The 23,613-nt window shown below is 37.4% G+C and overlaps 1 protein-coding gene across 1 annotated transcript in view; it reads right to left on the bottom strand.

The window, feature by feature from the left end:
• LOC125245017 overlaps positions 1-20,111 on the bottom strand; it is a 93,574-nt gene extending 73,463 nt beyond the window's left edge. Inside the window, exon 1 of the mRNA XM_048155447.1 lies at positions 19,713-20,111. Within this exon, the coding sequence (XP_048011404.1) occupies positions 19,713-19,996 (284 nt within the window). The 5' untranslated portion in view covers positions 19,997-20,111. The remainder of the gene's footprint in view (positions 1-19,712) is intronic.
• Between the last annotated feature and the right edge of the window lie 3,502 nt (positions 20,112-23,613).

Here is a 23,613-nt window from a genome sequence, read left to right as displayed (position 1 = left end):
TCTATTTACAATCAGTAAAAATACATATCAAACGCAAATAAGCATGCAAAACAAAGGAACAGAGAAGTAGGTAGATTCACTATTGTTTGAAACTGTGCTAGTGAAGTCATGTAAGTATGTCAACACACAAGCATTAGGATGCAGTAGCTTGGATGTGGGCGTGCTGGATGTCCACCTCAGGCTGCAGTGAGACGCTTCTCTGTTTTACACAATTACCACATCAGTTTCGTGTGGTACTTTTGATGTTTTATCACGTGGGACACCACAGGACATTTTTGTAAGGGTAATCTGGTAATCGTCGTGTCTTAATTAGAAATAAAACTGAAAATTGTCACAAAATCAGTCATTTTGACAAAAAAATTGCGTAATCCAGGTGTGACACCCTCACCCCTTGAATACGATAAAGAAATATAAATATGAATATGAATTTTTCACACATTTCATAAAACAGACAAGTCATATATCACAAGAAAGCTCTCATTCTCAGGAATTCGGCTATATGGTTTGTTTTAACAACATCATTTGAACGATCTTCAAAAGAACCGCATAATAAATATGATAAATGTGGAAAAAACAAACACAAAAGTCACATTTCTACCCCGATCAATGCCTCTCTAAGATAAAATCAGCCACAAATTCTATATCATCTTTTACCTTATGATGTTTTCTTTCAAATGAGCCTACCTTCATTATTCTATGAGCTTTTATTGGTAAATAATCCACTGTTATGTCGCGGATGTCCGAAACGCAAAATGGGCACGAATGAAAACACTGGGGCTGCGTTCCAGTTCGTTTTTTAAATGCCCTTCCCTCGCTAACTTCCCTCGGTCTCGTTGACTCGGATGTACGTCATTGCTTACGTTGCACGAGTGCCCACTACTGGCAGAACCTTTGTATGGGGGGTCGTGACCAAGATGGCAGCCTGAACGGTCGCAATTTTGAGTGCTTGCACCAAGTTGTCCTATAAATGTTGCTTATAAGCAGTAATTAGATCTTCTGGTTTTTTATTGAGTTGTAACAGCCTGTTGCGTCTTTGACAAATTCTTTTTGCTTCACCATGGTTCGTAAAAGAGGGCTCTCAGCGTGGTCTGAAAAGGAAAAGGGTAATGCAAGTGCTGCTAGCACAAGCACATCCTCAGTGGTTAGCAGCGGGCATGATTATGTTGTCAGCATGAGCGAAGAGGATTCATTTAGCATGGCAGAAGAGGAGTTCCCAGCTCTGCTTGCTACTCCAAGCAAGCCACCAGCTGCTAAAAAAAAGGCCAGTGATAATACGAGTGTTGATATAGTTATTTGATATTGGCGAACATAACGCAGCTGATTAACTGCCGCTCTGACGCGATAGAGCGAAAGATCTCCGACCTGAGAGAAAAAGTGGATGCTGTGTCATCTGATTTAAAGACTGTCACAGCAAAGGTGGTGTGCTTAGAGCAGCGCGTGGATCAAATTGAAAAGCCGGTCAACAAAATGGAGAGAAGAATGGATGATCTAGAAACCTACATGAGACGACGCAATCTGAAGATCATAGGCATTCCAGAGGCAGCTGATGAAAATATTAGTCTAGAAGTCATCAAGATTTGCAAAGCTGTTCTTCCCAGCGAAAGTGATAAGCTTCCAGATGCCATTGATGTTGTTCACCGTCTCAGGAGTGCGCAACAGAGCAGCGGTAGGCCTAGAGCAACCATACTACAGTTTTCCACAAGCTCCTACAGAGATGCAATTTGGAAGGCTGCCAAAAACTCCTCGTATTTGCGGGACAAGGGTTTTCAGTTCAGAGAGGACTTTTCCAAAAGAGATCGCGAGAGAAGGATGAAGTTGTGGCCGGAAGTTCAAAAAGCTCGAGCGGCTGGGAAAACTGCTTACTTTGTTGGAGGCAGAGCCTTTGTACAAGGGCAAGGTGTTGACTTCTGTTGAAGAGTTGAAGACATAAGACGTGTGTTTGCGTGATCTTGTATGCATATCTGCACTTTTGGACAGTTACTGTTTCAGCGGATGAAGCGAGAGATTTTTTTTTATTGAAGAGATGCTTATTTGCACAAAATACAAGTCTTTATGGTGCTACATTATGTGGTTGACCTTTTTGCCAACTTTATTTTAATATACTGACTGTTATAAGAGGTTACAAGTTGTTTTGTTGTTTCAGAGTTAACTTTGTTGTTTATGTCATTTTCCATTATATCTTTGAATGCCAGGGGTTTAAGAGAAAACGTTAAGCGTAAGGCTTTGTTTTTGTTTACTAAAAGGTTTAATAATGACTTTGTATTTTTTCAAGAATTTCACTCTATTGCTTCTGATGTTAATTTTTGGAGATCACAATGGGGTAGTGATATTTGGCTGTCTCATGGAACCGAACACTCAGCAGGGGTTTCTTGCCTGAAGAATAACTATAGAGGTGAGGTTTTGCATGCGGATAGTGATGAAAATGGCCACTTTATATGCTTAATTATAAAATGTTTTAGTGTAATTTTTATAGTAGTTAATATCTATGGATATAATTGTAAATCTGATAATGACCAGTTATTATGTTTGTTGGAGGAAAGACTTACACATTGGTTATCCAAATTTCCTGATTCTTATTTAATTATAGGGGGTGATTTCAATGTTGTGTTAAATGAGTCCATAGATAGGTGGCCTCCAAGACGACCTTCAAATTTAAATACTAATTTGAAACTGTTTATGGACAGATTTCATCTGATTGATATATGGAGAGAGAAAAATGTAGATGATATTGTGTATACTTGGAGTAACAAGGATGGCAGTAGACGTTCTAGGGTTGATTTTTGGCTTGTCTCTAACCATTTTGATGGGAACAATATTTTGGTTAATGTTTTGCCAACACCATTAACTGACCATAAGGCCATATTAATTACAATTAATATTTCACCAAACACAAATTGTAACAAGTATAATTCATACTGGAAAATGAATAGTTCTTTGCTTAAATTAAGTGCAGTTAGACAGGAATTGGGAAAACTCATTAATTATTATTGGATTAAAGCTAAAAAGGAAGGGTTGTTTTGTCATAATTGGGAGTTATTAAAATTTGAAATTGGAAAATATTTGAGGAAGTTTAGTAGCACATTAGTTAAATCACAACGTCTTATGGAAGAGAAAGTTGTTAGTGAAATCTTAGCTATTTCTAACATTTCTGTGGTGGACCTGGTAGAAGGACAGAGATTGCGTCTAACAGAGCTGCAAAATGAGCTTGATAATATGTACAAAATGCGAGCACAAGGTGCTTTTATACGGTCAAGGCAAAAATGGTTAGAGCATGGAGAACAGATGTCTGCTTATTTTTTTAATCTTGAAAAGTCGAGAGCTAAACTAAATTCTCTTTCTAAAATGAATATTAATGGATGTATTACAGATAAAGTTGACACAATTTCTAGGTTTTGCTATGATTATTACTCTAAATTATATACTTCTAAATTCAGTGAGCATGATATAACTTCTTTTTGTAAACAGCTTAAGAATGTTAAAACAATTACTGAGGAGGACCAAAAGTTATGTGATTTTCCAATAACTATTACGGAAATTAAGCAAGCTATTGAACATTTAAAATGTAATAAATCACCCGGTAATGATGGAATTACTACGGAGTTCTATAAGCAGTTTTCTGAGATTCTTGCCCCGTTTCTTTTTGAAGTATACTCTGAAAGCTTACAGTACTCACAGCTTCCTACAACTATGACGCAAGGTATAATTTGTTTGATTCCTAAGCCCAAGAAAGATTTGTTGCTTATTGATAATTGGAGACCCATTAGTCTGTTAAATAATGACTATAAAATATTTGCTCAATATTTGCCCAAAGATTCAAATTAGTATTAGATTCTATTATTGATGAAAATCAATCTGGGTTTATGAGAAACCGTCATATATGTAACAATATTAGACTTATTTTTGATCTTATTGATTATTCTGACCTTATGATGATAGCTTTATACTTTTTTTAGACTTTTTCAGAGCCTTTGATTCTGTTGAGCATCCTTTTATTTTCTACTGTTTAGAACACTTTGGGTTTGGGGCTTATTTCTGTAATGCCATGAAAACTCTTTATGCAGGAGGAAATAGTTCTGTGAAATTAAATAATGGCACTACTCAAAAGATTTGATTTGAAAAGAGGAGTTAGGCAAGGCTGCCCAGTTTCTGTTTACCTCTTTCTCATTGTTGCTCAGGTGTTTTGTCACTTTATTAAATCATCCAATTTAAAAGGAATTCAAGTTGAAGAGAGAAGTGTCCTGATAAGTCAGTTGGCTGATGGCACGGCTCTTTTCCTGAAAAATGTTGATCAAATTCAGTCAGCTGTCAAGATTATTGAAGTTTTTTCCAGTGCCTCAGGTCTTTGCCTTAATTTACAAAAATGTGAACTATATGCTTTAAAAAGTTGCCATTACAGAAATATATGTAATATCCCTGTAAAGGATTCTTCAACTTATTTAGGTATGGTTATTACTAAAAATGAGCAAGAGAGAATCTCACAAAATTTCGACCCGGTGATTAAAAAAGTAAAGAATAGATTTAATATTTGGTTGCAGAGGGACTTGTCTCTCAAAGGTCGTGTTCTGCTGGCTAAAGCGGAAGGTATTTCTAGGCTTACTTATATAGTTTCCTCAATACACTCAGATAATAAAATAAGATAATTGATCAAATTATGCTGAATTTTTTGTGGAAAAACCGTATACACTATATTAGAAAATCTGTAATTGTTAATTCTTATAAAGATGGAGGGCATGATTATTTAGATTTTTCTACCTTAAATAACACTTTCAAAATTAACTGGTTGAAATATTTTCTAAAAAACACTGATTCTGTGTGGAATATGATTTCTAAATCGGTTTTTGACAAACTTGGTGGCCTTTCATTTTTGCTTATGTGTGATTACAGAATCGAGAAACTTCCAGTTAAACTGTCAGCTTTTCACAGGCAAGCACTTTTGGCTTGGAAGTTAATTTACAAACATAATTTTTCTCCACATTATTATTACATCTGGAAAAATTGTAATATTTTGTACAAACATAAGAGTATATTTTTGAAAACTTGGTTTGATGAGGGCATTCTTGTGGTTGGTCAGTTGTTGAATTATCAGGGGTATTTAATGTATTATGATGAGTTTCTTTCATACTTCAACCTCCCTGTTTCCCCTAAAGAATTTGCCTCTGTAATTGGTATCTCTTTGAGTGTTGTCTCTTTATGTAGAGGTATTTCATACTCTAAACGTGTGTCTCTATTGCAGCTAGATACGATTTGTGGTAAAGTTTGTTTTTCAACAACCAAAAATAATAAGGCTATACGTTCCCTTTTTCAAAAAGAACTAGTCATTAAACCACATGTCATTTCCTATTGGTCAAGGTTTATTGGAACTATTAATTGGAATAAGGTTTGGTTGTTACCTAATAAATATATTATTACAAATAAGGTCAAGGAAATTTCATTTAAGATACTGCATAAATTTTACCCTGCTAAACATTTTCTATCCAATTTAACAAAGACATAGATGTAAAATGTTCATTTTGTTTTTTGCAACCAGAAACTGTACCTCATATTTTCTGGCACTGTCAATATACCAAAAAGTTGTGGTGGGAAGTTTCTAAATTTATAAATAACAAATTGGAATGTAATTTTCTTTTGTTATACGAACATGTGATATTTGGTTTTTTACAATATGAAAAGAGTATGGAAAGGGAAGCGTATATTATTAATCTTTTGATTATTTTAGTGAAGTTTCATATTCATCTGTGTAAATTTACTAATCAGAAACCTTTTTTTTCTGTGGTATTGAAAGAATTAGAAAATTATATGGTTTCCATTAAGGACAGTACAAACAAAAAAGCTATTAAAACCATGTACTTGTTGAACACTTTTAAAATTTTGTGAAATGTCAAAGCCTTTTATTGTTTGTTTGGTCTATTTAGTTTTATTTCAACTCAATGTTTGTATTTTGCATTTGTGTATCTTTAACCCTGGCTTTTTTTTTTTTTTCCTGTACCCAGATAGCACACGTACGTCATGCAGACATCTGTGCGACGTCGTCATTTTCGTCTGGAAGATGTATATTTTAGAGCGTTTGCTCATCTGCAATACGTCGCCGAGACGTCCCTGCCAGCTGTTAGAAAGGCGTCTAGGCGATGTCTATAAGACGTTAATAATTTAGAACGTCGGCAATCCGCTCTTTTACAGACGTTTATCAGATGTTTATACGTCTGCAAGACATCTGATTTATGTAGCCCAGACATCGTTTTAAGATATGATTCCTCCCATTAATAAAATTAACCCCCATAAAATCCAGCCACATCTTCACATGATTAAATAACCACATTCTGAACCTATGTTTTCTGTGTTCATGTTCCGTAATTGTTATTCATGCAATTAAAAAAAAAAAAAAAAAAACTTCGTATGGGCTGAACTGGAACGTCCTAAGCCCTTGATCACTTGGAATCCGCAATGGAGCTGATTTATTATTTAATTTTTCCCCTTACAAAATTGTTTAATACAGCATTCTATATGTATATATGTGTTTTAAATGTTTAAAAAAATAATTAATATATCATAGAGTTGTTTTTGGTGGGGTAAATTAAACACGGTATGCGGTGACGTCATAATCGTGTTGCATTGTGGGTTATGGAGCTGCCTGAAGTGTACATATGAAGTAGACTCGCTCCCTCGGTCAAAATCGAGGGAGCGAGGGTCTGTCCATATAAACTTCCCTCGTCCACTTCACGAAGTGGAACGCACTTCAGAATGGCTGCAGGGATTCCCCCGAGGGGAAGTGTTTAGGGAAGTTCGCGAGTGCGTGTCTAAAACTGGAGTGGAACGAAGCCAAGAGGTGTGTTCGACATCGGCTGCGGCTGGATGTAACCGATCGGCGAGATTAGCCGCGTGCAGGCGGGGAGGAGCTGAAAACGGAGACATGAGGCGTTTCTCAATGTCAAAGATACTTCCTTGGCAGGACTGGTCCTTCCAAGTCACTTCCTTCAGAGGCTAGGTGAGGCTCCTCTTTAGCATTCGGAGAACACGTAAATGGAACAGACTAGCAAGTGCACGTTACGTCAGTGAAAAGGTAAAAGAAATGCCGGTGACGGCAACCAAGCTAACAATTGTTAAATGACGGTCCGGTTCAGTTAGCCATCAATAACGTAATTTGTATTTGTATAATTTATAATATCAATACGGTAGTAATTTGTACTGGCATTTAAATGTTAAACTTTATTTATCTGACATATTTATAAGTTATAACAAATGTTTGGTAACATAGATATACTTACATTTGAAAGCATATTGCCCGCTAACGTCCGACATTTTTTTTTTTTTTTATTTTTTGAACAAGATTGCAAAGCTGCGCGCATAGGATTGTGGGTGATTTTAGAGCGCAAAGAGCGCGAAGGCTACACGTATGCATCCTTTCCTGTATATGGGATATTTTTCGAATGAAGGACTCAGTCCTTGTTTGAAATTCCGAGGATCCTCGACATTGGAACAGCCCTCGACGGATGTCGATGACGTAGCATCCTCGTAATTCTGGCTTCCGAGGATCCTTCATTGACATTGAGAAACGCCTATGAAGTCGGACACTTTCTGCTTCCCGTAGTGACGCTCGCGCTGCGTTTGCATCGGTTTGCATACTTTATCACAGCTGAAGTGAAATAAATGCAATATTTGACTAATACACTGATGTTTCAGAGACCTTTTCATTCAAAACTTTATGTACTTCTTACAGCGTCTGTTTTTAAAAGAATAAAGTTCAACATAAGCATATGTTATTTAAATAAAAATGTAGTTGGGTCTTTGTTTTTTATCCGTTTAATTTTGATAAACATGACACAATATATCATCGCGACTACATGAAAAGAGCTTTAACTGTTTTAAAAATTCAGATTTTTGAGCATTAGTGGAGCTGAAGGCGTGACAGTAAACACAAAACACACGTGATCGTTGTCATGCGGTGAATCCGGCCAATCATGAAACAGCTGTGTCGTCATCAGCGCTCGTGCAGCTCCTCTTGAGAAACTGCGCTGGCTAACTCAGGTGGCTGATCTCGAATTGCTCTCGCGGTACTTTAAAGCCATACGTCACAGTTACATGACGTCAGCGCTGTCTCAAGTCGGACAACATTTCTTACCGGCATGCACTGCTTCAAGTCAGCCGCCGATCTGTCTTTGCGGTGCTGCATCAAGTCGAACAAGCCTAAGATCTCCACACTATCATCTAAACGGTCTGGCGTCCTTCAATGATGACATATCAGGCATGTGTTAAAAGCTAAGGATCCTATTTGTCCAGGGACATGTCAATCAAGCTTCTAGTCCACTCAGATAGAGACAGAGCGCATTTAGTATAATCTGAAAACCACGCCCACCGAGGGGGAAAACAATCCAGCCGTCTCCATTAGGGTTGGGAACCGAGAACCGGTTCTCATCCGGAACCGGTAGTGGTTTTTGAAAAGAACCGGAACCGTGCAAGATTTCTAAGTTTCGGTTCCGAAAACGGTTCTGGTGTGATGGGTGGGCGAAGTGCGGGAAGCGTATCCTTTAGTAGAGACACCTCACCTCATGAATAGCAATGAATGCACTGAAAAGCCCTCGCGCTCATATACGTCAGATATCAATGAGAGAGAGGGAGAGATAGATGCACAACGCTGCACGATTAATCTTTAAAAGATCGCGTTCTCGATTTCATCACCCACATGATCTAATTCCTAAATAACAACGATTCGCCCGTGTATATTAAACCTTTGACAAAAATATAATCACTACATTCAAATGTGCGTTCGCGCTGCCATTGATCTGAAGAGAGTTGTCATGTGTAACGTTAGATATAAACAGCTTCACAATCTTTTCAAACACACAGTATCATTATTTCTGTGTGACAAATATTCCAGTTATCACAGAAGTATACAAAAGTTTATTATTCAGATAGAAACGCCGATGTTACCGATCAAAATATAGCCTAATAAATCACCTTTTGAAAGTAACTGGACTTCAAATGACGACTGTATTGATTACATTGTTACGCCACTAGGTGGCAACAAAAATCACCGAATCATTCTTTCAGAAACAAGTCTTTCTGAATCCAACTTACAAAAATATTGTTTCACCTGTCTGGATCTTACATGTGTAAAACTTTACAATAAGGTTCATTTATGAACTAACCATGAGCAATACATTTGTTAATGTATTTGTTAATCTTTGTTAATGTTAGTTAATGAAAATACAGCCATTCATAGTTTGTTCATGTTACTTCACAGTGAATTAACTAATACTAACTAATTCAACTCTTGATTTTAATAATGTATTAATAAAAGTTGATATTAACATCAATAAAAATTAATAAATGCTGTAGAAATGCAGTTCATTATTAGTTCATGTTAATGTAGTTAACTTATGTTAACTAATGAACCTTATTGTAAAGTGTTAGCGAATATGAGATTAGCAGTCTATTCAATTCATTTTAAAAGAATAATCAACACAAAAAGGACTGTTTGAGTCGAGTATTGTGCATTTTTCCCTTGCTACCATTTTTTATTAGTTGTTTAATTATTTTAATGGAACCGGAACCGGAATCGTTAGGCAGAACCGGAATCGGAACCGGAAAATTTCTTACGATTCCCAACCCTAGTCTCCATTGACTTTGTATTGCGTGAGGCTGCCTCCTTGTCTTTTCTGACTTATTACAAAAAACAGAACAATGCCTAAAAGCTGCTGTGTGACAAGGAAGGTGTACAGCAAACAAGATAAAAAAAAACAGAAATAAGTTATTATAAGCTGCCGGCCCCAGAAAACGAATGTTTAAGGACACAAAAGTGGATACAGGCAGTGAGACAGAGCGCAACGAGTCATATTACTATAAGAAATATACTGTAGGGGAACGTATTCGGTGACAACATATGCTAAACAAATACAAACCATTAAATTATTTTTTAACCATGTCAAAGAATTATTTCACCTGTCGCCAATTACGTTCCACTCCAGTGTATTTCTTATAGTAATATAACCCGTTGTGCTCTCTATCTCACTGCCTGTATCCACTTTTGTGTCCTTAAACATTTGTTTTTTGGGGTCGATGTGATATGGTGATTAAGTTCCCAAAGTTAATATATGGTTAATAGTATTTTTCTAATATTGTAAAATAGTATTTAATTCGTTATTTGTGTTTATGAGAAGTAAAGTAGCCTATGTTTTGTGCATTTCCTAAATTAATTATTTTCATTTGGCATACCTGCGTCATGACGTCATCGCACGATAGTTTGGTGCACGCCTGTGATGTGCTTCATTCGTTGTAAATGAAGATGAGACGAGAAGCCATCACATCAGACTCTCTCTTCTTTCATTTTACTTCTATCCAGGTAACTGCAAAGTAAAATGCACAAAACACACTTTCGGTTATTATACTTATATATGTTTTAGAAAAACTTGTCGTGAGTTCAGTGTGGTTGAGCACATGATTGTGCTCCGCGATTAGCGCGAAAGCCCGCCATATATGATGAATGTTATTGTTTTAGCGTTATGAGCTATCTTAATTTTGCACGTGGTTGTTTAATCCGTGATTATTTCTGTTATGCGTTACATTTGACAATATATGTGACGATTGAATTTCATATTCAGTGTAATGCATCAGAATGAACTGAGAATATTGTTTGTACTCTAAATATATAAATTTAATGTTATAATTTAGATAAAGGTTAAATACTAATGATGTCAAATATATATATATATATTAGATATATATATATTAGATATATTTATTATATAGATATGTTTATTAATTATATATAATACATAATACATACATATATATATATATAATACATACATGCTTTTGATGCTTATCTGTATATTCTAGGAATCTTAATCTTGTAAAAGAATAAGACATTTGAGTGTCACTTGGTGGATTCTGATGCCTGCAAACTTGTCACTTTTAGGTGACAATCACCTTTTTCTTGGTCATTTGGGTCATTTATGTGAATTGCGTAGAACCGTTGAGTTTTTTTGGGGGGGGGTGCGCGCTGCCCTTCATCTGCATGCCGCCCTTCATCTGCATGCCAATGCGGGCTAGAGTTGCAAAACATTATTGGATAATTCTTATAATTGATATTTCTCTGGGCCAATCGGAATCTTAGCACTTGCGTCAGAATCTTGAAGCACACAGCGCCAACTGAGAGATCGTCATTGAATGGCTACACGCGAGTCTGATGCAAAGAAGCTTATTGACAGTTAAATTCAAGGTAAGTCAAGCTTTTTGGAGCAAAAATAACAGCTATTTGTTTGCTTGATTCAATTAACGTCAGCTACTGCTTTTGCATATTGTATTGTCATCATACCTATGACGTTAGCTAGGCTTATCGTTAGCCGGGTGCTCTGCCCTGAGTTCCGAGATATAACGTTACGGCTACTACTCGAATTCTTAGCTAACGTTACCCTGAATATTAAGTTGTTGTGCGTCCGCATGAGTGCGAAGGTGTCATTCATGATGTAAGTAAGAAGTTAAATGTGACTTTACACAATAGCTGATGTGAGAGTAAGTGTAACATTAAAGGACAACTCCGGGGAATTTTTAAGTTAATCTTGATCGTTACACCTTTGCGAGTACTGTCTATAGAAAAAAACGAGCTGGATTGGTGCTTGCAACACGGAGATATTCCAGTTAATGCCCAGAGCTCCACTCAGCTAAAACGGCAGTTTTGGGGGCATTAACATAACGAGTGTTTTTGTGCCTCTTAACAGACACAAAATGCAATTAAAATGTCTGTCTAACATGTACAGGGCCCTTACATGACAACGAGATGCGTTTAGCCACTTAGATTGTTAAAATTTACCTCAATAGTAGCGATGTGATGTCCGCTCGCGAACGAATCGTTCTTCTGAACCAGTCGAACCGGCTCACCAAATCGGACTGAATCGTTCTAAACGGTTCGCGTCTGGAGTCAGCGCTGATCCACAATATATTTCAGGATATTAGTTTATTTCTGGTCTGAGGGACTGTCACTCATGTCAGAAAGTGAGTAATTTTAGTAACTTGTGGATCAGCGCTGACTTCAGAATAAAATCATTTTAAAAACATTAAATGTGTCATTATCTTTAAGTCGCGCTCAGAAATGTGTAATTTGCATATTAAAATCACAAAAAAATCAAGCTTGGGGCACCCACTGTCACCTTTTTTACTCTGAGGAGTTTGCAGGTCTATGAAAAATGTTCATGTTTATACCCAGTCATTGCTGTACAAATAAGTCATACATGTGTTGACCACTGTAATGTGACAAACTTTTGTTATATGCATTATTGATTGATTCGTTGTAAATGAAGAGACGAGAAGCCATCACTTCAGACTCTCTCTTTCCTTTTTCCTTTTACTTCTATCCAGGAGTATTACATCGACAGCTTATAAAAACTTATTTCTGGGTTTTTTATCTTGTTTGCTGTACACCATGTCACACAGCAGCTTTTAGGCATTGTTCTGTTTTTTGTACTAAGTCAGAAAAGACAAGGAGTCACGCAATACAAAGTCAATGGAGACGGTTGGATTGTTTTCCCCCCGGTGGGCGTGGTTTTCAGATTATGACGCATGTCTCTATGGCGAGATATTCAACAAATCATTGAGGCAGACAGGCGGGATCACATTGCAGCTTTACACAAGAAGCGCCACTCAATAGAACGTTCCATCGCAGCACCGGCGCCCAGCAGCAGCCCTGTGTTTCCGCCATTTTGGGGTGAAAACGACTCGTCAGTTCACTAGTTTCTATGGCAATATCAGCTGCTTTGTTAAAAAAAACATACATTAAAGCTGAAATCTAACCTGAATGATGACAACACAGAATAAAATACTATCACTAGTGATCATCAAATCCTTTTTACAGTTTATTTTACACACTTTGTGTTTAAGTCTTCCACTTTTTTTCACAAAACCTTTGCTCTCTAGAAACCCAGTCAGTTTGGGTTAAAATTCTTTAAAAGATCTAGTATTAGCATTATAAACACTGAATTAATACCAACATAGGAAATTAAATTAATGACACGCATCAGAAAAATTGGGAACATTGGACAACAAATATATGAATATAACAGCTTGATTTTACAGTGTTGTCTAATGTCTGTTAAAGCAAAAGTGTGAATTATGCAATAACGGACACAGCAATGCATCATGTATTATAAGGTCATTATGTTTGCAGCGTGATCCATTAAAACGTACAATATAGCCTATTTCAATTCAGACCTAGTGATACTATTATTACTATTACTCCATTAGGTCTGAAATATATTGTTCGCTGCAAACATGATGATCTTAAATTTATTAATCATTAGCTTAATATTAATAAATGTATTAATAAAAGGCTAACGATGTTACCTCAGATGGATGAATGGTGTGATTCCACAACTGGTAAAATAAAACATATATAAGACAATACAACATTTACTGTAGGATCATACAATTTACTGGTGACTTAATTTAAAAAACTGTTCTATTGCGCTCCTGATTTGGCAGTGAAATTCGCCGATTTTGGGTGTATAAGATGTGAAGGATTCTATGGTCCAGTTAGTGTTTTCACCCCATAATGGCGGCTGTGCTACTGGAGCGCCATCTAGTGGCTCTTACCCAAAAAATATCAAAGTGTCTCCTCTTGGTTTCTAAGCTCTTTGGCTTTACACACACACACTCTTCAGTTCCACGTGGTGGCCGTGTGATCGCGTCACGAGTGATGAGAGGAGCTGTTTGACAGAAGATTTGCATGTGTTTTCAGTTTGTGTATTATTTTGACTTCTAAAATGGCATATGGAGAGGGAAAAGCACCAATGGCACCAATAGAAGCGTTTTTGAAGTACTTGAAAGTGATGAGGCATCAACCAGCGACGCCGTGTTATGATTCGGCGAAAATGACAGCTTGCTTTTCTCGAGGGAGATGAGAGGACCCTGTGTTTGACTGGTAAGCTCATATATTCCTTCATTTACAAACCCGATTCCAAAAAAGTTGGGACACTGTACAAATTGTGAATAAAAAAGAATGTAATAATTTACAAATCTCATAATCTTATATTTTATTCACAATAGAATATAGATAACATATCAAATGTTGAAAGTGAGACATTTTGAAATGTCATGCCAAATATTGGCTCATTTTGGATTTCATGAGAGCTACACATTCCAAAAAAGTTGTGACAGGTAGCAATAAGAGGCCGGAAAAGTTAAATGTACATATAAGGAACAGCTGGAGGACCAATTTGCAACTTATTAGGTCATTTGGCAACATAATTGGGTATAAAAAGAGCCTCTCAGAGTGGCAGTGTCTCTCAGAAGTCAAGATGGGCAGAGGATCACCAATTCCCCCAATGCTGTGACGAAAAATAGTGGAGCAATATCAGAAAGGAGTTTCTCAGAGAAAAATTGCAAAGAGTTTGAAGTTATCATCATCTACAGTGCATAATATCATCCAAAGATTCAGAGAATCTGGAACAATCTCTGTGCGTAAGGGTCAAGGCCGGAAAACCATACTGGATGCCCGTGATCTTCGGGCCCTTAGACGGCACTGCATCACATACAGGAATGCTACTGTAATGGAAATCACGACATGAACTCAGGAATACTTCCAGAAAACATTGTCGGTGAACACAATCCACCGTGCCATTCGCCGTTGCTGGCTAAAACTCTATAGGTCAAAAAAGAAGCCATATCTAAACATGATGCAGAAGCGCAGGCGTTTTCTCTGGGCCAAGGCTCATTTAAAGGTGCCATCGAACGTTTTTTTACAAGATGTAATATAAGTCTAAGGTGTCCCCTGAATGTGTCTGTGAAGTTTCAGCTCAAAATACCCCATAGATTTTTTTTAATTTATTTTTTTAACTGCCTATTTTGGGGCATCATTAAATATGAGCCGATTTATGCTGTGCGGCCCCTTTAAATCTCGTGCTCTCCGCCCACGGAGCTTGCGCTTGCCTTAAACAGTGCCTGAAAAGGTTTACACAGCTAATATAACCCTCAAATGGATCTTTACAAAGTGTTCGTCATGCATGCGGCATGTATGCGTCGGATTATGTGAGTATTGTATACTGTTATATTGTTTACATTTGATTCTGAATGAATTTGAGGCTGTGATCCGTGGCTAACGGCTAATGCTACACTCTTGGAGAGATTTATAAAGAATGAAGTTGTTTATGAATTATACAGACTACAAGTGTTTAAAAATGAAAATAGCGATGGCTCTTGTCTCCGTGAATACAGTAAGAAACGATGGTAACTTTAACCACATTTAACAGTACATTAGCAACATGCTAACGAAACATTTAGAAAAACAATTTACAAATATCACTAAAAATATCATGATATCATGGATCATGTCAGTTATTATTGCTCCATCTGCCATTTTTCGCTATTCTTGTTTGCTTACCTAGTCTGATGATTCGACTGTGCACATCCAGACGTTAATACTGGCTGCCCTTGTCTAATGCCTTTCATAATGCCTTGAACATGGGCTGGCATATGCAAATATTGGGGGCGTACACCGCTGTTACGTAACAGTCGGTGTTATGTTGAGATTCGCCTGTTCTTCGGAGGTCTTTTAAACAAATGAGATTTACATAAGAAGGAGGAAACAATGGAGTTTGAGACTCACTGTATGTCATTTCATTGTACTGAACACTTGTTATTTAACTATGCCAAGATAAATTCAATTTTTCATTCGAGTGCACTTTTAAAATGGACTGTGGCAAAGTGGAAAACTGTTCTGTGGTCAGATGAATCAAAATTTGAAGTTCTTTTTGGAAAACTGGGATGCCATGTCATCCGGACTAAAGAGGACAAGGACAACCCAAGTTGTTATCAGCGCTCAGTTCAGAAGCCTGCATCTCTGATGGTATGGTGTTGCATGAGTGCGTGTGGCATGGGCAGCTTACACATCTGGAAAGGCACCATCAATGCTGAAAGGTATATCCAAGTTCTAGAACAACATATGCTCCCATCCAGACGTCGTCTCTTTCAAGGAAGACCTTGCATTTTCCAACATGACAATGCCAGACCACATACTGCATCAATTACAACATCATGGCTGCATAGAAGAAGGATCCGGGTACTGAAATGGCCAGCCTACAGTCCAGATCTTTCACCCATATAAAACATTTGGCGCATTATAAAGAGGAAGGTGCGACAAAGAAGACCTAAGACAGTTGAGCAACTAGAAGCCTGTATTAGACAAGAATGGGACAACATTCCTATTCCTAAACTTGAGCAACTTGTCTCCTCAGTCCCACAGGTGTTTGCAGACTGTTATAAAAAGAAGAGGGGATGCCACACAGTGGTAAACATGGCCTTGTCCCAACTTTTTTGAGATGTGTTGATGCCATGAAATTTAAAATCAACTTATTTTTCCCTTAAAATGATACATTTTCTTAGTTTAAACATTTGATATGTCATCTATGTTGTATTCTGAATAAAATATTGAAATTTGAAACTTCCACATCATTGCATTCTGTTTTTATTCACAATTTGTACAGTGTCCCAACTTTTTTGGAATCGGGTTTGTACAACGCTAATGCATTTTTAATTATAAAATTATTATTTTGAAATGGGAAAGCACAGCAACTAAGTCAATAAACTGTTACATTTGACAAAACATTTGACAAAACTGCGTATAAGTGCATACTCATACATATTAGTATATAAGTATGCAGACTTAAATAAAATTGTAATTTGAGTAAATCTACATTTTGAAATGGTGAAATGTATATTATTATATTGTAAACAACTAACTAACAACTTTTTTTTTGTTTCAGATGCTGTATGAGATCATGGACCACCGGCACAGATGGTCCTCACCCTCACATCTCCAAGATAGGCCAGAGGAAGGTGATGCTCTCAACACAAGGGACAAAATATTATAGTGATGAACAGAATGATGTAAACGTGGAGGATGTAGATCATGTTATGCATTGTTAAAGACCACATACATTTTATTTTATATGTTATATTGTCTTGTGTCACCTGAAAGGAGAAAATGTGTAAAATGATAAAAAAAAAAAATTATTATTAAGAGTTATTTTATGCCATTTACCATAGTACTTGTTCTGCATCTCAGAGACAAAGATGAAAATGAAGGAAATCAATAAATAATAAAATAAAGTGCTATACCATATAATAAAAATAGGATTTTTGAGGTAATGCAGTCTGTAAAACCTGTTTTTTTTGCAAAGGACAATCCAAAGGACACTACTATTCGCTAAAATATCATTTTAACTCCCTTCAGTTACATTTCAGTAACTTCTGTTTAGAAGATGATAGATACAAAATATTTTTTTCTGGTACAAACTGTCACCCAGTGGAATCAAATAAAACAATCAGCAGGTTCCTAGAGCAAACAGAACCTGATTTACAGATTTTCAGAAACAGGATTTTGTTTTGTTTTTTCATATGTAAACACCGCTTCCCAAGTTTCTTGGACTAACGGTGCAATCGGACAGTATTATCCATGTGTCTGGAGCGCTTAATTTCTTTTAATTAGCCAAGCTTTAAGAGGTTAAAGTGTGTTCAGATCTCCCAACTGACCGGCAGCGCTTAATTTGAAACGCAAAGTGTGGATTGATGGAGGCGTCTTTGAAACACTGGGAAAAAAAAGAAAAAAAAAAATAGACTATTTTTTAAGTGCTTATTACAGTAATTTAAATGCATACAATGTTATTTCTGAAGTATTACAGTCTGATTTTGTTATTTTGAGGGGTTTTCTGTACAATGACACCAATATTTTACATTTCTCTCACTGTATGTGTGAAGGGTGAACATTTAAACTTTGGTATGTCAAATTCAGGCGGAAATATATTTCGTCATATAGTCCAGCCCTAAACCTTGTGTAGTTTTTGTCAGTGTTTATTTAAAAGCACCCAATTATGCAGAATATAAGATGGTAAATATTTAATTGATGAGTTGTCAACATAATATATAGGGTATGATTTTACCCCAAAATCCAACATTTTTACACAAAATGATAACTGCAAATCCATGTTTCTCTGCCTGGAGTCCAGTTGTTTATGTGAATTGCAGTGATCCATTTGCTTCTTTTTTTTCTGTAACTTTAAGCAGTCTGTAAAAATATACCTCAGATTTTGTGTCAAAGCTATTTGTACAGTCAATCACAAAGCTCTTTCCCGTTTTGGATGCGTTTTGTGTTTTTCGTGACATTCACGCTGAAAACCAATGCTGCCACTTTGTCTTTTGCCACTCAGTGGGTGTAACCGCAGTCATAACGGTCGACGGTTACGTCACGTGCATACCCTCTATTGACGATTTTTTGGACAAAAAATAATTTGCTACAAGCCTCAAAGTGGGCCACGCCCCTCCAATAGTTTGGGGGTACAAATCAGGCTTAAAATCTTCAAGTGTGTGGGCAGCATTATTTGGAGTTGCTTCAACCCATGGACATGAAAAACAACCCGCGACAACAGTGTTAAAATTGCCCAATTCTGGAATTTTGCTGGTTACTCGACACAGGTAAATTGCAATCAAGGATTTGTTTTTATTATTTTTTTAACAGAGTACTTATATAGTATAATTTAATCAAGGAGTCATGGCAGCCCTACTTTTGAGTCAAATGTGATATTTGTCCTGTCTCAGTGCTGAATCTCTTTATACAAAGTTGCATGTATATTATGCAAATTTCAAACACACATTAGTCCTCATTAATACAGGTTCATATGTTAATGATTCTTCATGATTTTAATCTTAAATCATACGCTGAAGGTTCAGAATTATTGGAATCACATTCTGCAAATCTCATGTTATCTTAAAGGAAACAGTAGATAACCACTGAAAGTGTTGTGGTTATTCCAGTTATCATATATCCTATTGCCAGACCAAAGTCTCACATAGACAACATCTCCAACCTCCAGGATCAACACAGCTCCATTCGAGGAGTTTAAATAACTCTGAGGCTGAAGGGCATCTACTGTAACCACACACTGTCCATTCTTATAAATGGATGCAGCTGATGCAGTTGGGCCAATACCATATACAGAGATTCTGAACATGTACGCTCCTTTCAGTGGGGCTGTGAAAACACCTAAATCAAATAACAAGAGAGACAGAATCAGCTGATTCATTTATGATTGCTCAATTACCAAACACACTAATAGTTTTGAAAGATGACAGATCATTTAATTCTCTTATACACATTACACAACTGCAGAGAGGTCTGAATGGAGCAGAAGGTTTTCATTACTATAAACTGAGTTTTATGACTCCATTTCATTGATAATTACCTGCATTTGGATTGTAGGCATTCCCTATGTTTGTGAAGATGTTCCTGTAGGTTAGTGTGATTCCAGTGGTAAAAGGACCAACATATCCACCACTGCCATATTCCATCAGTGAAGCTGAAAAAGCTATTTCTCTGTCTGTTATCAAAAAACATAAGCAATATTGTGATATATTGCTGTATTACACTGAGAATGTATACACTGATTTTAACATCATTCAAGCACACTTTAACCTCTATTTTCCTTTCTCAACTCCACTTGACTTAAATTTCTGTTAAGGAATAAAGATTCTGTTAAATGACATTTACGCTGATTATTGTAATAGATAACACAATTTACACAGTATACACTCAACTTTACACTAACATTTACACTATACAATGTATTGCATTGGTGTTTTACTTTGAGGATCATTGATAAAAGAGTGAATGTTTTGGTGAGGTACCTTCATTTTTCTTGTTCAGCTCTTCCAGAATAAACGTCTGTTGTTCCCTCAGTTGCGTCTCTAAAGCTCTGATGTTTGCTTTCTGCTCTGTAACGGTGGCAGTCAGTTCTCTCAGTGCTGCATGGATGTCAGGGATGCCCAGATCACAGTATTGTTGGCTGTCAGTTGAAGCTTCAGCTCTCAAAGTGTCTGTTTGAGGTGGATTCTGTCTTCCGTCCTCAGAGCTGATCTGTTGACTGATCTCCTTCTCATTGAGTCCTCCATCTACCTGCTGCTGGACGACAAACACAAAGGTTTCCAACAGCAGCAGTATACATACTAAAGCCTTCATTCTTCACTGATGTTTGTTTCCAGCTCTTGCTCTGTCATCCTCACAGCCTCTCATGTTCCTTTTATAGTGTCCTGATTCACTGTCTTTTGTACTTGATTTATATCGCTTCAGATAAAAAAAGTAGTTCAAGTTAATTGTTAATCACAACATGGGATCACAACATACTTCTTGACAGGCTGGAAAACTGGGTTGGGCTTTCTGGGATGGTCCTTAAATGGTTCAGGTCATACTTAGAAGGGAGAGGTTATTATGTGAGTATCGGTGACCATAAGTCTGAGTGGTCATCCATGACATGCGGAGTCCCTCAAGGTTCAATACTTGCACCCCTCCTGTTCAACCTATATATGCTGCCACTGAGCCAAATAATGAGAAAGAACCAAATTGCATATCACAGCTATGCAGATGACACCCAGATTTACCTAGCCCTATCACCTAACGACTACAGCCCCATTGACTCCCTGTGCCAGTGCATTGATGAAATTAAAAATTGGATGTGCCTAAACTTCCTTTAGTTAAACAAAGACAAAACTGAAGTCCTTACGTTTGGAAACAAAGATGAAGTTCTCAAAGTGAACATGTACCTTCAGGAATCTTGGTGTGATTTTGGAGTCAGACCTGAGTTTCAGCAGCCATGTAAAGACAATAACTAAATCAGCATATTATCATCTCAAAAATATTGCAAGAATTGGATGCTTTGTCTCCAGTCAAGACTTAGAGAAACTTGTTCATGCTTTCATCACCAGCAGGGTGGATTATTGTAATGGACTCCTCACTGGCCTTCCCAAAAAGACCATAAGACAGCTGCAGCTCGTACAGAATGCTGCTGCCAGGATTCTGAGCAGAACCCGAAAACATGAACACATCACACCAGTCCTCAGGTCCTTACACTGGGTTCCAGTTGCATTTAGAGTTGATTTTAAAGTACTGTTACTTGTTTATAAATCACTCAATGGCCTAGGACCTCAATACATTGCAGATGTGCTCATAGAATATAAACCTAACAGATCACTCAGATCATCAGGATCAAGTCATTTAGAAATACCAAGGGTTCACTCAAAGCAAGGAGAGTCTGCTTTTAGCTGTTACGCCAGCCGCAACTGGAACCAGCTTCCAGAAGAGATCAGATGTGCTCCAACAGTAGCCACATTCAAATCCAGACTCAAAACACATCTTTTTATCTATGCATTTGCTGATTGAGCACTGTGCTATGTCCGAACTGTCTGCATTCTATTTTATACATATTATCTTTTTATTGTTTTAATTCCTTTTCCTGTTTTTATTTAATTTTTAATGTATTTTATATCTTTTATGTATCATCTTGTTATTTCTGACTTTTAATGCATTTTAAATATTGCTGTCTGGTTGAAAGAGCTGGGAGAATTAGGAAGTATGTGATTAGGTTAAAATTTGGGCGACAAACCATGGGGAAATTTGAGCTGTAGTGCATGGTTAAGATATCTCTGGATTACAGTCAGGACACTTTCCAAAGGGGGAAATTTCCAAAGGGGAAATTTGAACTGCGTTGCATAGATAAGATATCTCTGGAAGGGGGATTATGGCTGTGTGGTGCAGTTTGAGGTGTCTTGGCAAAAGGGGAGATTGAAACTTTGTTTATCATCCATCCAGATAGCAAAATTCTCTGTTTTTACTATTATTTCTATTCCTTACGTTCTATTTTTATTATTCTTGATTATTCTTCACCTGATGGTCAACCATGTTGCATTTTTTTTTCCGGACTTTCCGGTTCAACGCTGCTGCCTGCTTGCTGTCTGACCTACGTTTGGAGCTTCGTGGAGTTTATCCTAAATCCTTCTCTTTATTCCTATTCACATAATATAACTTTCTTATTTTTCACTAGATTACCTATTGCATAGTATTACTAAACGGAACGATTTATTACTAGTAATCTACCAGCGTAATCACCTAGTGTTAGCCATAGCCCGCTAGCCTGCTAGCTACCGTCTACTTTCTTTTTTCCTCTAAACTAACCTTCCTTGTCGATTTAATGGCGGATTTATCCGATGTATGTTATTCTGATCTGTCCTCGTCAGATCGGGAAGCTGTGGAGACGTTGCTGCCCGGCATTCATCGATCCACCGCGAGGTACAGCGTCCCGCACATCACCCTTGCCCCAGGCACCGGCAAGCGACCGAGACATCCAGCTAGCGAGTCCCGTGTGCGTTGCAGTTTTTCGGACGGCGTTCATCAAACACACGGTCAGTCATGTCCGACGATTATCATGTGTATTAAATGCAACATGTACAGCTTAGCTCTTTCTGTCAGCAGTGAGACTTACACATGTGATAAATGCAGGGATATTGTCAGGCTGACAGAGAGAATCTCAGAATTAGAGACACGCATCCAAACTTTAATTGAGGATAGTGAGAATGAAAGGGCCTTAGATACTGCTTTGGATGCGACTAGCCTAGTAAACACTGCACATTCGGTTCCGGTTGTAGAAGCCACGCAGCAGGCTAACTGGGTGACTGTGAGGCGGCATAATGGCAAGAACAAACACCACTCTTCCGTTCCGATTAGAACATCAAACAGGTTCTCCCCACTCAGTGACGCACCCACTGAGAATCCTGTTGAAAGTGCCCTAGTTATTGGCGATTCTATTACACGGAATGTGAAAATAGAGACACCAGCCACCATAGTCACATGTTTGCCGGGGGCCAGAGCACCTGACATCAAAGCAAATTTAAAAGTGCTGGCTAATGCTAAACGTAAATATTCTAAAATCATTATCCACGTCGGCACAAATGATGTTCGACTTCGCCAGTCGGAGATCACTAAAATTAACATTAAAGAGGTGTGTGAACTCGCAAATTCAATGTCAGCAGAAGTAATTTGTTCTGGCCCTCTTCCTGTTCGTCGGAGTGATGAGATAGTTAGCAGGTTATCATCACTCAATGGCTGGCTGTCTAAGTGGTGTCCGCAGAATAATATAGGTTTCATAGACAATTGGAAAAGCTTTTGGGGCAGACCTGATCTGTTGAAAAGAGATGGTATTCATCCCTCCCGGGATGGTGCTGCTCTTCTATCTAGAAATTTGGCAAATAGTCTTAGAGCTAAACCATGACAAACCAGGGCCCAGATCAGGACGCAGACAAACTGGCTAAACCGACCGTCTGCTAGCCGCCTCACGTCACAGAACTCAGATAATTCACAGCACATAGAAACTCTTTCACCTAGATATTATCACATAGAGACTGTGTCTGTACCTCGAACTAGTAAATACAAAAAACTTCCGAAACCTTTTAAGGGTAAAAATTTAATTGATGTTCAAAAAATGAAAATCACAGATAAATCAGATAAACAAATGATAAAGCTTGGGTTACTGAATATTAGATCTATTTCTTCAAAAGCACTTATTGTAAATGAAATTATCACAGACAATAAACTAGACTTGCTGTGTTTGACAGAAACCTGGCTAAAACCAGACGATTACATTACTTTAAATGAATCTAGTCCTCAAGGTTATGATTATCGACACAATCCTCGACAGAAAGGCAAAGGGGGAGGTGTTGCTGTAATTTATAGTAATATATTCAGAATCATTCAAAAGAATTTCAAATATAATTCCTTTGAAGTGATGGTGCTGTATATAACATTAT

Source organism: Megalobrama amblycephala, linkage group LG14, assembly GCF_018812025.1.
Source record: "Megalobrama amblycephala isolate DHTTF-2021 linkage group LG14, ASM1881202v1, whole genome shotgun sequence".
NCBI lineage: Eukaryota > Metazoa > Chordata > Actinopteri > Cypriniformes > Xenocyprididae > Megalobrama > Megalobrama amblycephala.
The sequence above is the reverse complement of the archived record's forward strand: the minus strand, read 5'-3'. Positions and strand labels throughout refer to the sequence as shown.